This window comes from Epinephelus lanceolatus, chromosome 8 (genome assembly GCF_041903045.1).
Source record: "Epinephelus lanceolatus isolate andai-2023 chromosome 8, ASM4190304v1, whole genome shotgun sequence".
NCBI lineage: Eukaryota > Metazoa > Chordata > Actinopteri > Perciformes > Serranidae > Epinephelus > Epinephelus lanceolatus.
The window spans coordinates 39,008,445-39,022,138 of NC_135741.1; the positions used below are offsets into that span (position 1 = coordinate 39,008,445).

The following is a 13,694-nucleotide window of genomic DNA, read 5'->3' on the forward strand; positions in this document are numbered from 1 at the left end:
CAATGGAGTTCAGCGTGTTGGTGTCGCCAGAGAATGACACGTTTCTCAGGATAGTGAAAGGATGACCCGTCCTACTCTCCCTCTGATTGGTTAGTACGCCTTCCTTTCGTTGGTTTGATTGGTTAGATTTAGACAAGAGGAATGGGATGGCCAACCAGAGGCAGAGTAAGGCAGAGTAGGGCGGGTCATTCCTTTACTAATCAAAGATACGCAAATTCTCTACCGGCGGAAACCATGAGGGGCGCACTTTAACTATTTGCAGAAAGCAAGTGATACTGTCAGCCTAACAGAGAAGACTTTGGGGGTCAAGAAGTAAAGGCTTATTCATTTTTAATACAGTTAGCAGCCATTATTTAACCCGTATCAACAATACAACTCCGCTTTACATAGCAAGCATATGTAAACTCACGGGTTATAACGTTATTTGTAGACAATGGGACCTGTCAAACTTAGCACAACAACCATCTGGTAAGTGCAACCGTTACCTCACGTACTGGTCAGTTTATCAGCTAATATTGGCCAAGGCTGTTTAATTAATGATAATAAACTAATTCAGTTCCTGTTTAATAATTTGTAAGCTAACTGTGGCCAACATTGGGTACCTTAATGGTGGCTTAACAGTTAGCTAACGTTGTTTAAGTTTACTTAACGTTAGCAGATGGTGGTTGTCAAACTCGAGCTAACACTAATGTTGCCATTGGGCTAACATTGCAGCAGGCGTGTATATAACTTTGATAACTAACTTTCTAGCCACTTGATCAGCTGTAACACTACTGTACAGGTTTAGCCAAACACTAACGCTGTTTCCCTCTCTCCATCTTCCCCCTTTCTCCTCTTCCTCACGGTGTCTCTCCCTCTCTGAAAGCAGTTCGCAATGGGTGTCAGGAAAGGATGCAGATTCACTTTGGTGATGGTTGTTTTACAAAAGCAGTCCTTTCTCTACCGCTGATCCTGGCAGCCCTGGATGGCGTTCCCTGTCCAGTTCTTTTGCCGGGGGCTTCGCACTGTTGGATTAGTTCTCCTTTATTATGTCTTCTCTATAGGCATCACCTTTTATAACAAATGGCTGATGAAGGTAAGTGAAGGAGTTCATAAAGCACCGTGGGGTATTTCTTTTGGATGATTAATGGAAATCAAATGTGGCTAACCGATATAATGTCTTGGAGGAGGTCTTACATAGGCCAGGGGTGTTTAAACCTGTTTTTCAGTTGGGCCGGATCAGATAATGTGTAAATACCAGGGGGTCAGCTGTTTCTCACATCATCAAAAGAAATCACATCCAAATGACACAAATGCAGCTGTTTCATCTTTAAGTGAAAAAGTATTCAACTTTCCACTGCTCCTGAAAGTAGCAGCACTCGCTCTTGACATTACTCTTCTGTGCTGTGGTCATGTCTACTGTTAAGCAGGATATATCTGGTGTTTGGTAACTGTTTGTTTGTTTCTGTTACTGTCTATGAAAACACATTAGGTCCACCAGCATAGTTCCTACTTGGTGCATGTCTACAAACATTATGATAGTCCTGATATTGTGAGGTGAATGAAAAGAATATGCAAAGTGATCTTGCTTGATTAACTAATATTGTGTTATTCATATAGTATATTTTAAAACAAAAGCCGTGGGCTGTTTAAAGTCAGTCTGTGGGTCACAGTTGGCCCCTAGGCTGAACTCTGGACATGATTGAAGTAGGTCATCTCCTAGTGTCACAGGGTTCAGGGCCCTGAGAAAACCCTGAGACACAATCTACTTCCACTAGGCCAACCTAGATCACCCTGTCTGTTTCTCTTTCAGGGCTTCCACTATCCCCTCTTCATGACATTAGTTCACCTCACCATCATCTTCTGCCTGTCGACTCTGACGCGACGGGCCATGCAGTGGTGGACAGGGAAGCCCCGCATTGTTCTGAGCTGGACAGATTACATTTATAAAGTGGCTCCCACAGGTGAGATTTTAGTGGAGACTTTTACCTCACTGTTCAGACAGCAACACAAAGTGTTCAGAAAAGAGAGAATTAGAAAAGGGGCTGATGGTCAGCTCTTATCATGTTCACTGACTGACAAAGCTCTCAGTGAGGAGTACTTTGACTAAAGTCCATACTGATACAGACATTACATCACACTTAGGGGTATAATTTAAGATGGGTGAGAGGAGTGTTGTTTTTTCATTGTGCGGACACTTTAGATAGGATTACCCGTTATCTGTTTGTCTTTAATCAGTGACAGACACATTAAAATATCCCATGTAGCTCTCTAGCTTTAAGCCTATAATTTGTAAGTTTCACTGCTACTCATTTAAATATGAACTATTAAAAAGCATCTCTTGATTAACTACCTTCTTACTAACAATTGATAGTTGCAACATAGCCATACAAAAACATAATTTATTGCAAGGTGTTTGTCTTCTAAAAGTCCAAAACTCTGTCCTTATTACCCAGCTTTAGCCACAGCACTGGATATTGGACTTTCCAATTGGAGCTTCCTCTTCATCACCATTAGCTTGTAAGTTTGTTGCCTTTCCTTCTTTTCATAGAAGATACCACAAATATGTATTTACAAAATTCAGGTTAGCAGTATTGTATTTACCCAGTAATTGGATTGTTCTATTCTTTTGTGTGACTCTTATTTTGTGTCATTCAAGGTATACCATGACCAAGTCTTCAGCAGTGCTCTTTATCCTGTTTTTCTCCCTGGCCTTTAAACTAGAGGAGCCGGTGAGTGACCTTTTTTTTTTTCCCCCAACTTTAAACACGTGTAGAAATAATATTTCAACCACAAAATGTCCAAATTAAATCAATCTTTAAAGTAGCATGGAAGAAACAATTATGGCATTGCTGAATTATAGAATAGTTTCTACCTGATTCATGTTCCCTTGTCATACTGGCAGCATTATAGAATACGGTGCGGTTGGCATGCAGGCTATATGTGCATGCAAGAGGAAAAGCTTTTGCTCTGTTTTCTGGAGTTAATAAAAGAAGTGATACAAAAGAAGAACAGAAAGGTAAGCACCTTGCGCTGTAACAGAGGAAGTGACATTTTAAATCAGATAAACTGTCTGCATAGGCAGTAGTGAAAGTAAGTGGTCAGGCAACGTGCCTAAAGCTTTGCTATGTTCTCATTGTGGTCAATACAATTGATTTTATCTTCACTCCGCTCACACTTCATCAAAACAAAGCACAGCTCACTCATTATCTAAAAGTGCCTTGGCTCATTTTGTCTTTTCCATCTGTGAGTACACTTAATACATGTATGTCAAAAAAGTTTCAAGTAGTGGTGTAGTGGCAGAACTCATTTAGTAATGATGAACTCCAGCTGACAGCCACAATTAATACAAACACTGGATTTAAAAGGAGTAACAGGAAAGCTAGCATTAAATAATAATTATAATAGTTATTTACATAGCACCTTTTGAAGTCACAATTACAAAGTCATTTTCTCATGTAAGAATGGAGCATCTGTAAAATCCTTCCCTTTCAAGAATCAGGAAACAGTTGAAAAAATAACATGTACATTCTGTCTGCAGTCGGTAATTTGGGCTGCTGTTAATATGGGCTGTGTAGTCTGCCTAATTAGTTAACATTTACACATAGTGTTATACCTATTGTATTAATGCTAGATTATAATAGGAAGCAACAAAGCCATGGAAAGCTAACAAAAGCTAAACTGGTGATGTCAATAGTGTCAAATTCAGTTCTCAGTCATGATCAGAAGACAGCAAAGAAAGGCAAACATGGTCGCCAGAGGATGCGTTACGTCAATGAAGCCCACTCACAATCTTTTTTTTAAAATTTTATTTATAGTTTCTGCATGTCTGCAAGGGTCCCATGGATGTATAAAAAGAGCCGGATACAGTATTGAAGGCGTGCCCCTGTTCATTCCTACAGAAGTTGTTCAGTTGCATGTGAAGCCAAAAAAGCTCAGTTTCTGCAGTATGAAATTACCTGGATTTTGTGTGTTGTGGGATCTGTAGAGCAAGCACACTAGAGACTGTGGATGTGGATGTTGTGACGTTCAAAAATATGTATCCACTAATTTACAGATGTCTCTTTCACAATGTAAATCTATGGGAAAATGTCTTGTTTGCCCCCATAGCATCATGTTATGGACCCAAATGGTGTAATTCCACTTTTGTCCACTACGTAAAATTGGCATCAAAGCCCAGACCTGTTCCTGGGGGGGTTGAGGGTCTGCGTGACGTAAATGTTGTCATCCACCAATGGCCGCGAGGGTCCGCACAGAACCCTCTGCAGTCATCTATGCACCACCCAGTTTTTGTGACCACGCAGACTCTACGTATAGCAAGCACGGCAACTGTGCACGCTCCAATCTCTTTTTCCTCACTTCAGTCCAGCCCAAAACACTGCGGTCATGCCAGCCTCCAGCGGCGCCACAACAGGCAAGTGCATCATGCACTCTGCGTATTGTGTAAGGCACCAGTGCTGGAGGGGACACCAAAACAGCTCAATATGATGATCATCATCGTTGCCTGCTTCCAATTAAGTAATATGAGTCTTCTGACATGAGCAATGCAATTGACTGTCCTCACACTGAATACCACAAGTTTGCAGTAAGAGGATTTGGATCAGTTGCTCTTCCAAGTATATGTAGTAATTCTTTAACCTCTTTGTTATCACAAACATTCTGTAGGGTTGTAATGGCAATATAAATATTAGATCCGTGTGTGTGTGTGTGTGTGTGTGTGTGTGTTATACACTGCCTGGCCAAAAAAAAAAATGTCGCCACCTGGATTTAACTAAGCAAATAGGTACGAGCCTCCTATTGGATAATTACTGCATGGGCGATTATCTTTCAGCTGGCAACAAGTTATTTAACCCCAACTGGTGCAATGAGTTGCTTCTCATTTCCTAAACAACCATGTCGAAAGACACATCCCGTGGTCGTGGAAAAGATGTTAGTCTGTTTGAGAAGGGTCAAATCATTGGCATGCATCAAGCAGAGAAGACCTCTAAGGAGATTGCAGAAACTACTAAAATTGGGTTAAGAACTGTCCAACGCATTATTAAAAACTGGAAGGATAGTGGGGACCCATCGTCTTCGAGGAAGAAATGTGGCCGGAAAAAAATCCTCAATGATCGTGATCGGCGATCACTTAAACGTTTGGTGAGATCAAATCGAAGAAAAACAACAGTAGAACTCAGGGCTATGTTTAATAGTGAAAGTAAGAGCATTTCCACACGCACAATGCGAAGGGAACTCAAGGGATTGGGACTGAACAGCTGTGTAGCCTTAAGAAAACCACTAATCAGTGAGGCTAACCGGAAAAAAGGCTTCAATTTGCTAGGGAGCATAAAGATTGGACTCTGGAGCAATGGAAGAAGGTCATGTGGTCTGATGAGTCCAGATTTACCCTGTTCCAGAGTGATGGGCGCATCATGCCTAGTGCCTATTGTACAAGCCTGTGGGGGCAGTGTTATGATCTGGGGTTGCTGCAGTTGGTCAGGTCTAGGTTCAGCAACAGTATGTGCTCAAAGAATGAGGTCAGCTGACTACCTGAATATACTGAATGACCAGGTTATTCCATAAATGGATTTTTTCTTCCCTGATGGCACGGGCATATTCCAAGATGACAATGCCAGGATTCATCGGGCTCAAATTGTGAAAGACTGGTTCAGGGAGCATGAGACATAATTTTCACACATGGATTGGCCACCACAGAGTCCAGACCTTAACCCCATTGAGAATCTTTGGGATGTGCTGGAGAAGGCTTTGCGCAGCGGTCAGACTCTACCATCATCAATGCAAGATCTTGGTGAAAAATTAATGCAACACTGGATGGAAATAAATCTTGTGACATTGCAGAAGCTTATCGAAACAATGCCACAGCGAATGCGTGCCGTAATCAAAGCTAAAGGCGGTCCAACGAAATATTAGAGTGTATGACCTTTTTTTTTTGGTGGTGACTTTTTTTTTGGCCAGGCAGTGTATGTCATAGTAAGTGACAGATTTAAAGTACCATGGCCAAAATATTTATTTTGCCATGTTCTGGGAATTTTCCATTCATATTTTATGCAATCTTTATTTCTGTCCATCAGCATCATTCTTTGTTATGCTCTTTTGTATTTACCTTTTTTTCCTGTTATTTATATTTTCTGTTTTTTTTTTCCTCTCGATTTCCCATCACTTCTCATCTACAATTCTTTTCCCCTGCTGTTTTTCACTGTCTCTCTCTTCTTTCCTACTCAAACAGAACCCATTCCTGATCCTGGTGGTCCTGCTGATCTCCAGTGGTCTGTTTATGTTTACATATGAGTCGACCCAGTTCAACCTGGAGGGCTTCATCATGGTGCTGCTGGCATCCTTCATAGGCGGAATCCGCTGGACCCTCACTCAGGTCCTCATGCAGAAAGCAGAGCTGGGTCAGTGTTGAGTCACATGTCAAACTGATGATGAATAAAAGTACAGCAGTCCTGTTATAGATGCTTTGCTCGTGGGCATTTTAGCTATATAAACACTGAAATTCAAATATGACTGTCTGCTTTTCCAGACCTGCAGCAATCCACCCGCAATTGATTGAGATAGTTAAAAAGATGAACAAACCAGTTCCTTTAAAACATTTTAATGTTGCAGTTTTGAATACAAATGAATAGGTATAGATATGTTGAATGTACAGTCAGGTCTATAATTATTTGGACAATGATACAGTTGTCGTCATTTTGGCTCTGCACACCACCACAATGGGTTTTAAATGAAACAATGAATACGTGCTTAAAGTGCAGACTCTCAGCTTTCATTTAAGGCTTTTTTTCAAAAATGTAGTATGAACCGTGTAGGAATGACAACCATTTCCTCACACAGTCCCCCGACTTTAAGGGCTCATAAGTATTTGGACAAACTAACATAATCATCAATTAAACAGTCAGTTTTAATACTTGGTTGCAAATCCTTTACAGTCAATGACTGCCTGAAGTGTTGGACACATAGGCATCATCAGATGCTGGGTTTCTTCCCTGGTGATGCTCTGCCAGCCCTTTACTGTAGCCGTCTGCACTTCCTGCTTGTGTTTTGGGTGTTTTGCCCTCAGTTTTGGCTTCAGCAAGAGAAACGCATGCTCAATTGGATTCAGGTCAGATGATATGACTTGGCTATTGCAGAACATTCCACTTCTTTGCCTTAAAAATGTCTTTGGTTGCTTTTGCAGTATGCTTCAGGTCATTGTCCATCTGCACTGTGAAGCATCGTCCAATGAGTTTTGAAGCATTTGGTTGAATCTGAGCAGATAATGGTGCCCCAAACACTTCAGCTTTCATCCTGCTGCTCTTCTCAGCAGTCACATCATCAATAAATACAAGAGAACCAGTTCCACTGGCAGCCATACATGGCCATGACATAACAGTACCTCCACCATGCTTCACTGATGAGGTGGTGTGCTTTGGATCATGAGCAGTTCCTTCCCTTCTTCCTTCTCTTGTCTTCCCATCATTCTGGTAGTTGATCTTTGTTTTATCTGTCCATAGTATGCTGTTCCACAACTGTACAGGCTTTTTAGATGGTTTTTGACTAACTCTAATCTGGCCTTCCATTTTTAAGGCTAACCAATGGTTTGCATCTTGTGATAAACCCTCTGTATTTATTCTAGTGAAGTCTTGTCTTGCTTGCAAGAGCAGCAGGATGAAAGCTGAAGTGTTTGGGGCACCATTATCTGCTCAGATTCAACTAAATGCTTCAAAACTCATTGGACGATGCTTCACAGTGCAGATGGACATTGACCTGAAGCATATTGCAAAAGCAACCAAAGACATTTTTAAGGCAAAGAAGTGGAATGTTCTGCAATGGCCAAGTCATATCATCTGATCTGAATCCAATTGAGCATGCGTTTCTCTTGCTGAAGCCAAAACTGAGGGCAAAACACCCAAAACACAAGCAGGAAGTGCAGACGGCTACAGTAAAGGGCTGGCAGAGCATCACCAGGGAAGAAACCCAGCATCTGATGATGCCTATGTGTCCAACACTTCAGGCAGTCATTGACTGTAAAGGATTTGCAACCAAGTATTAAAACTGACTGTTTAATTGATGATTATGTTAGTTTGTCCAAATACTTATGAGCCCTTAAAGTCGGGGGACTGTGTGAAGAAATGGTTGTAATTCCTACATGGTTCATACTACATTTTTGAAAAAAGCCTTAAATGAAAGCTGAGAGTCTGCACTTTAAGCAGGTATTCATTGTTTCATTTAAAACCCATTGTGGTGGTGTACAGAGCCAAAATGACGACAACTGTATCATTGTCCAAATAATTATGGACCTGACTGTATAACGGCATTTTGGCATTTTAGCCATTCAGTAAACACCTCGATCCAACCAATACTGTTACTGACAGTGTCCAGTCATTTTGTGATGCGCTGGGCAATCCTCTTACCTTGAATGAATTGATAGATGTTTTATATGTTTAATATAACCCCAATTAAAACAGTGTTCAGCATGCAGCTTAGAGAAAGGTCAGACAATATATAATATTGTATCCTCTGATATGACTATTGGGTACATCTGAATTTGTGTTTTTTTGTTTTGCCTTTACTGTGAGAAATTGATTTTAAAAAGTCGAAACCACAGTTTGCTCCTCTTCAATCTTCTTTTTCATGTTGCACTCTCCACCAGGCCTTCAGAACCCAATTGATGCTATGTACCACCTACAACCTCTTATGTTCCTTGGCCTCTTTCCCCTCTTCCTGTATAATGAAGGTTAGTAAAGCCATAAGCTATGGTTTGACATCCTCACTCTGTTGTCTCTCATCGCGTGTCACTGCAGAAAACTAAAATCTGTAGTCTTAATTATTGTATTTCAGAATTTTTCATTGAAAGATTTCACAGACCCCTCTGTATGGACCAAAGGTCATTTTCCTAAAACAGGAAGTGTCAACGTAGTCCTTGATGCTTGTTCATGTCTTATGTTATCAGTTACACCTGTGCTTTTCCTGCTGTGTCACGATTAAAAATGTCTGCTGTGAAAAAAGGACTCTGAAGCAGTTCAAGGATAGTGTAAATTACATATGGGATGAGTAAAAAGCACGTTGGCATTTTTCAGAGGTGGGACATGACTTCCTACTACCTGGTGTTATTAAGTAGGGGTATTGAGACAGACCCATCTATCACCTATTCTCAGATATTTTTATATTTCTTTACTCTTGCTTCATGATGCATAGCCAATATAACAAGTAGCTGCAGATATAATATTTTCTCAGCTACATTTTTCTGCACTCCAATAATCTAGTGGTTATGTGCTTAATGTGATTTTTGGCAGTTATGAGTGTGAGGTGGAGTCTGTGTAAACACCATAGCCTGACTGTGCTAATAGGATTATGCTCATAGTTAGTCAGCAATCCAATTGCTTGGCATTGCATGCTAAAGATCTAACATTGGCAAGATGCTTCACTGTGTCTCTGTCATTTCTAATTTGATTTGAAAATCCTGAAACGTGCAGATATAACTAATGACATGCAATTGACCCATGATGGAAACACCACTGTAAATTCTCCTCTCTGTCTTCTTTTCAGGGCTGAGACTCAGTACCTCAGAAAAGTTATTCCGGGTGACGGAGCTCTCACCTTTCCTGTATTCAGTCATCACACTGAGTGTCGGCGGTTTACTGGCCTATGGTTTAGGCTTCTCAGAGTTCCTGCTGGTCTCTCGAACCTCCAGCCTCACGCTATCCATATCAGGGATCTTTAAGGTACTTTATAATTCTTCTCCACAAGAGAGGAAAAAAAGTTACAGTGTATGTAGAGCACAGAGTAAGTAGTGCAAAAAAGGATGGTAATTCTTTAAGTAAATAACCGAAGCGAGGGCCAGGGCACATTTTTTCAACAGCAAGAGATCAGACATTTTGTGTGAATAAGGCAGAGTTCACCCATGCAAAGTTATAACTTTATGTCCTCAATGCTGCATACTCAGAGTATGGACCCAAGATGCAGAGTTTGGGAAGAAGAGGAATGGGTTTAGAGGTTATTTGGGAAATGATGCTTATTACTTCTGTCCAAAATGTTTACATCTTCTCACATTCACAAATACAACAGATTAGTGCTCCTCTATGAGTTTGGTATTTAGCACAGATGTCTTGGATGGTTGCAGTGTTCTAGTCTTGTTCAGACCTATCTAATACACCCTTTCATTTCATTCCATTTATTGTCTTGTTTTCCTGCAGGAGGTGTGTACTCTGCTTTTGGCAGCAGCTGTGATGGGAGACAAAATGAGCATGCTTAATTGGCTGGGATTCGCTGTATGTCTGTGTGGCATTTCATTGCATGTGGGACTCAAGACGTATTATTCCAAAAGTAAGTATTCATTTCATTAGTATTGTTCATAATACAATGTTACATAAACATATAATTATGTTATATTTTCTATTGGCGACAGCGTATCCAGAGTCAATCAAATATTTTTTTAAAAACCCAGCCACAGTGCCAGGTCTAACCTGTATCATGGCAGCAACAAAAGGTTTGCTGATCCTGCGGGGGGGGGGGGGGGGGGGTCGTCTGGTCCCCCAGGGCTGGGATTTGCGCTGGCTAAATTTGAGTTGCTGTGGCCACTAACAGGGGGGTCCATCACTGAACTGCTGCCCCCTCTCCGAGGAGATTGAGGCCATGGACACACTGTGATTCGAGGCTCTACCTAACATTAGCTACATTAACATAACCTTGAAGCTGCAGCTATGAGCCTTTGACTCCAGTCATCTGAATGCTAAATTAATACATCAGCAACAATATGAAGTATTAGAAACATTTTCTCTCCATTCCTTTGCCGATCCAAACAAGTGTTTTGTTTTGTTTAGTGTCAGACTATCTTTTTGGTAAGTCCATCTCCCTTTTTTGGGTTTGCTTTGCAGTGTAGGCAGTTTTTGCCAGTGCTAGAATACTTTCTCTGCAGGATTCTCTGCCACTGAATCAAGCTGAAGGGATGTGCACATGCATCTGCTTTCGTAGAACAGCCAATAGGAATATCCTCTCTCTGAGATGACCTGTGATTGGGCAAGATCCCTTGTCATGGGCTAGATTTTCTAAATCCCAAAAACATAGCCAAGAGGAGATGCAGAAGTCTGGTTTTCGCTCAGACCACATGAATTACAACATGCTCAAAGTTTATGGGACTTTTGCCCAATGATGCCCAAATAAAACTGCCAACCCAAGCTTTAAGGTGAACAAAGGAACTTTCCCTCTTCAGCAGATAAGTGTTCTCCTGTTGTCAAACTCTGCACATTCTTTATGCACAATGAAGCTCAAATATTCTATTCAAGGAACAATAAACAAAGAGATTACGTGGCTGGGGAAATAAGAGACAATAATGTTGACAGTGTCTATTTTGTGATATTTTCCATCAGATAAGGGACCGTCTTTAAGGCAGCTCAACAGTAAGAGCCCAGAGCTTGAGTTGCCATTACTGCGGCAGAAGGGAGATGAAAGGGACGATTCAGCTGCTGAATACAATGACGAAGATGAGGAACAAGAAATCACTCTACACTAACATCCCAGGATACAGGCCACTGAAGTCTAGACTGTCTTCATACTGCTCATTCCTTTACAACTGTTCCAACAGACTGACTGGATGGTGATGCCAAAGCTTTAGAGCATCCAAAAACTGTCATGTTCTGGACACACTGCCACAAAAACAGGGAGCAGCCTCTTCAGCTCTTTTCTTCCACCAATCATGTTTTCGGGCCAGGCCAGGGCCTCATTGGCTCGCTGTATATTAACTGTGGACTTGACACAAGTTACAATCTTTTGCCTTAGGGGAGCTTAAAAAATGTAGCTAATACATCCAAGTGTCAACAAAGTATGATGTATGGGAAGAGAGAGGGTGTTAAAGGGATACTATGACACCTTGAATTGTAGTGGGTCATTTTTCTTTGCTAGATACTTGTCACGCAGGAGGAATATCCTCTTACTTTTTAATATGTACGTATGTGTATTTATATAATAGTAATATTTTGTCAAATGGCACGGGTGCCTACAAAATAAACTGTTGGGAAACTGAAGGAGAAATGTAGAAACTATTTAATGAGGATACAAGTGTCTGGTTTTGAAAAAAAATGACTATAGTTTAAAGTGTCCCGGTATCCCTGTAATGTAGAGTGGGAGCAGTGGTAACATCATTTCAGATTATCTTATTTCTTTTCCTTTTTATTATGTAGCATTCTGATGGTTTTTTTGTTGTTTATGAACTGGATGGATTAATATTAGATGTAATATAGAGCCCCAGATTCCTGTGTCTGCAGATGGCTTTGCTGCTCTTCCTGTGGGCTAAGTTAACAAAGCTAATAACAGTGTAATACAGATAGATCAATGAGCTCGGTAGGACAGCAACTAGCAACTATCATTAATCACATAATTTTTTGGTTAAAAAAAAATCTGAAAACATGAAAAAGGCCGATCACAGTTTCCTAAACCCTAAGGTTATGTCTTCAGATTGCGTTTGAGTTTTGTCCAACCAACGGTCTAAACCCCAAAGATATTCAGGGGCCTTCACAGAAAATAAAGGAAGCAGCAAACGCTCACATTTGTGAAGCAAATGAACGGAATGTTCGGCCTTTTTGCTGAAATTGTAAATTGATCATTAAATTAATTTGTGATTAATTTTTACGTCCAAAGAGTTAATTAATGTCAGGTTTGATGACAGAAAGGCTCTTTGAATGTGTTTTTTATGGTGTATGTCTTTATATTGAGACATGTCACAGTGTGATTATTTTTAATCAAATTTCCTTCAGAGGCTGCTAACTAAAACTATAGCAGTTATTTAAAGGGGAGCATCACCTACATGAAGAATTCCCATGTGTTATTTTCATGGCCTGGAGAAGTTCCATCAGTATTAGCGAACATGAGCTACTCTCTCAAAACCAGAAACCAGAGAAGAAAGTCTCAAATTTGTGATGTCATCAAGTATTAAATCTTGAGCTGCTTCATAGACAATGAATGGGAGACTGATTTTGTGGACTCACAGAATGTTTGTTTTTCTTCTTTATACCCAAATGAGCTTTATTCTGTTGTATTGTTCTCAGATCTGAAACAGAAAATGTATCCATATACTTAAAACTCCCCTGGGTGCTCTCAGCGTCATCCATACTTTCTTTCCCAATTCATTCTAGTCTATGGAGCAGCTCCTGGCTCTGTATTCTGTAACATCACAAACTGAGTCTTAGCACTCTAGTTTTTGGATTTGGTTGTTCATGTTTGCTTACAATTTTGGACTGTCTTAGACCATAGGAATAACGTGTAAATTCTGAAAATGGGCGCAATTCCCCTTTAGTTCAAGTACTGAGCTGCAGGGTCAAAGACTATTTATTGAATCTAAACTTTATGGTCTCCAGTCACTCTAGTTATTATTTGAAGAGACGTGTATATGACTATACCTCGATGTGCCTTGTTAACATCACAGCAGTCAAGAGGACTTATTTTTAAAATCCATCATAACTGAGTCAGTGATTATGTAGCTGAAGAACTTGAGATTAAAGCCATTTAAGAAGTGAACCTTTTTTTGACAGTTTTTTCTGTAAAATTTAGCATTGTTGCAATACAAAGTGAAATTAAAAGAAAAAATAATAAATCTGGAATAACTAATGTGTGTGATTAGACTACCAGTGTTTTGCCCACTACTATAAGGTTACACATACACTGCATGAGTGCCAACCCTGCACCTGGTTGACCTGCCAGCCTGTGTAGCCTCAGAGTATGGTCACGTTCCAACACAGCTG

The 13,694-nt window shown here is 40.4% G+C and overlaps 1 protein-coding gene across 2 annotated transcripts; it reads left to right on the forward strand.

The window, feature by feature from the left end:
* The first annotated feature begins 232 nt into the window (after positions 1-232).
* Positions 233-13,470, forward strand: slc35h1 (solute carrier family 35 member H1). 2 transcript variants are annotated; one of them, XM_033629262.2, is made up of 10 exons: positions 233-468; positions 866-1,075; positions 1,793-1,943; positions 2,436-2,499; positions 2,639-2,711; positions 6,206-6,374; positions 8,612-8,695; positions 9,508-9,683; positions 10,155-10,284; positions 11,328-13,470. In XM_033629262.2, exons 2-10 carry the CDS (start codon positions 965-967, stop codon positions 11,468-11,470), a joined length of 1,101 nt encoding a protein of 366 aa, XP_033485153.1. In that variant the 5' UTR covers positions 233-468; positions 866-964; the 3' UTR covers positions 11,471-13,470. The 2 variants fall into 2 exon arrangements, with proteins under 2 accessions (XP_033485153.1, XP_033485152.1); XM_033629261.2 differs by having other exon boundaries at positions 869-1,075.
* The last annotated feature ends 224 nt before the right edge of the window (positions 13,471-13,694 follow it).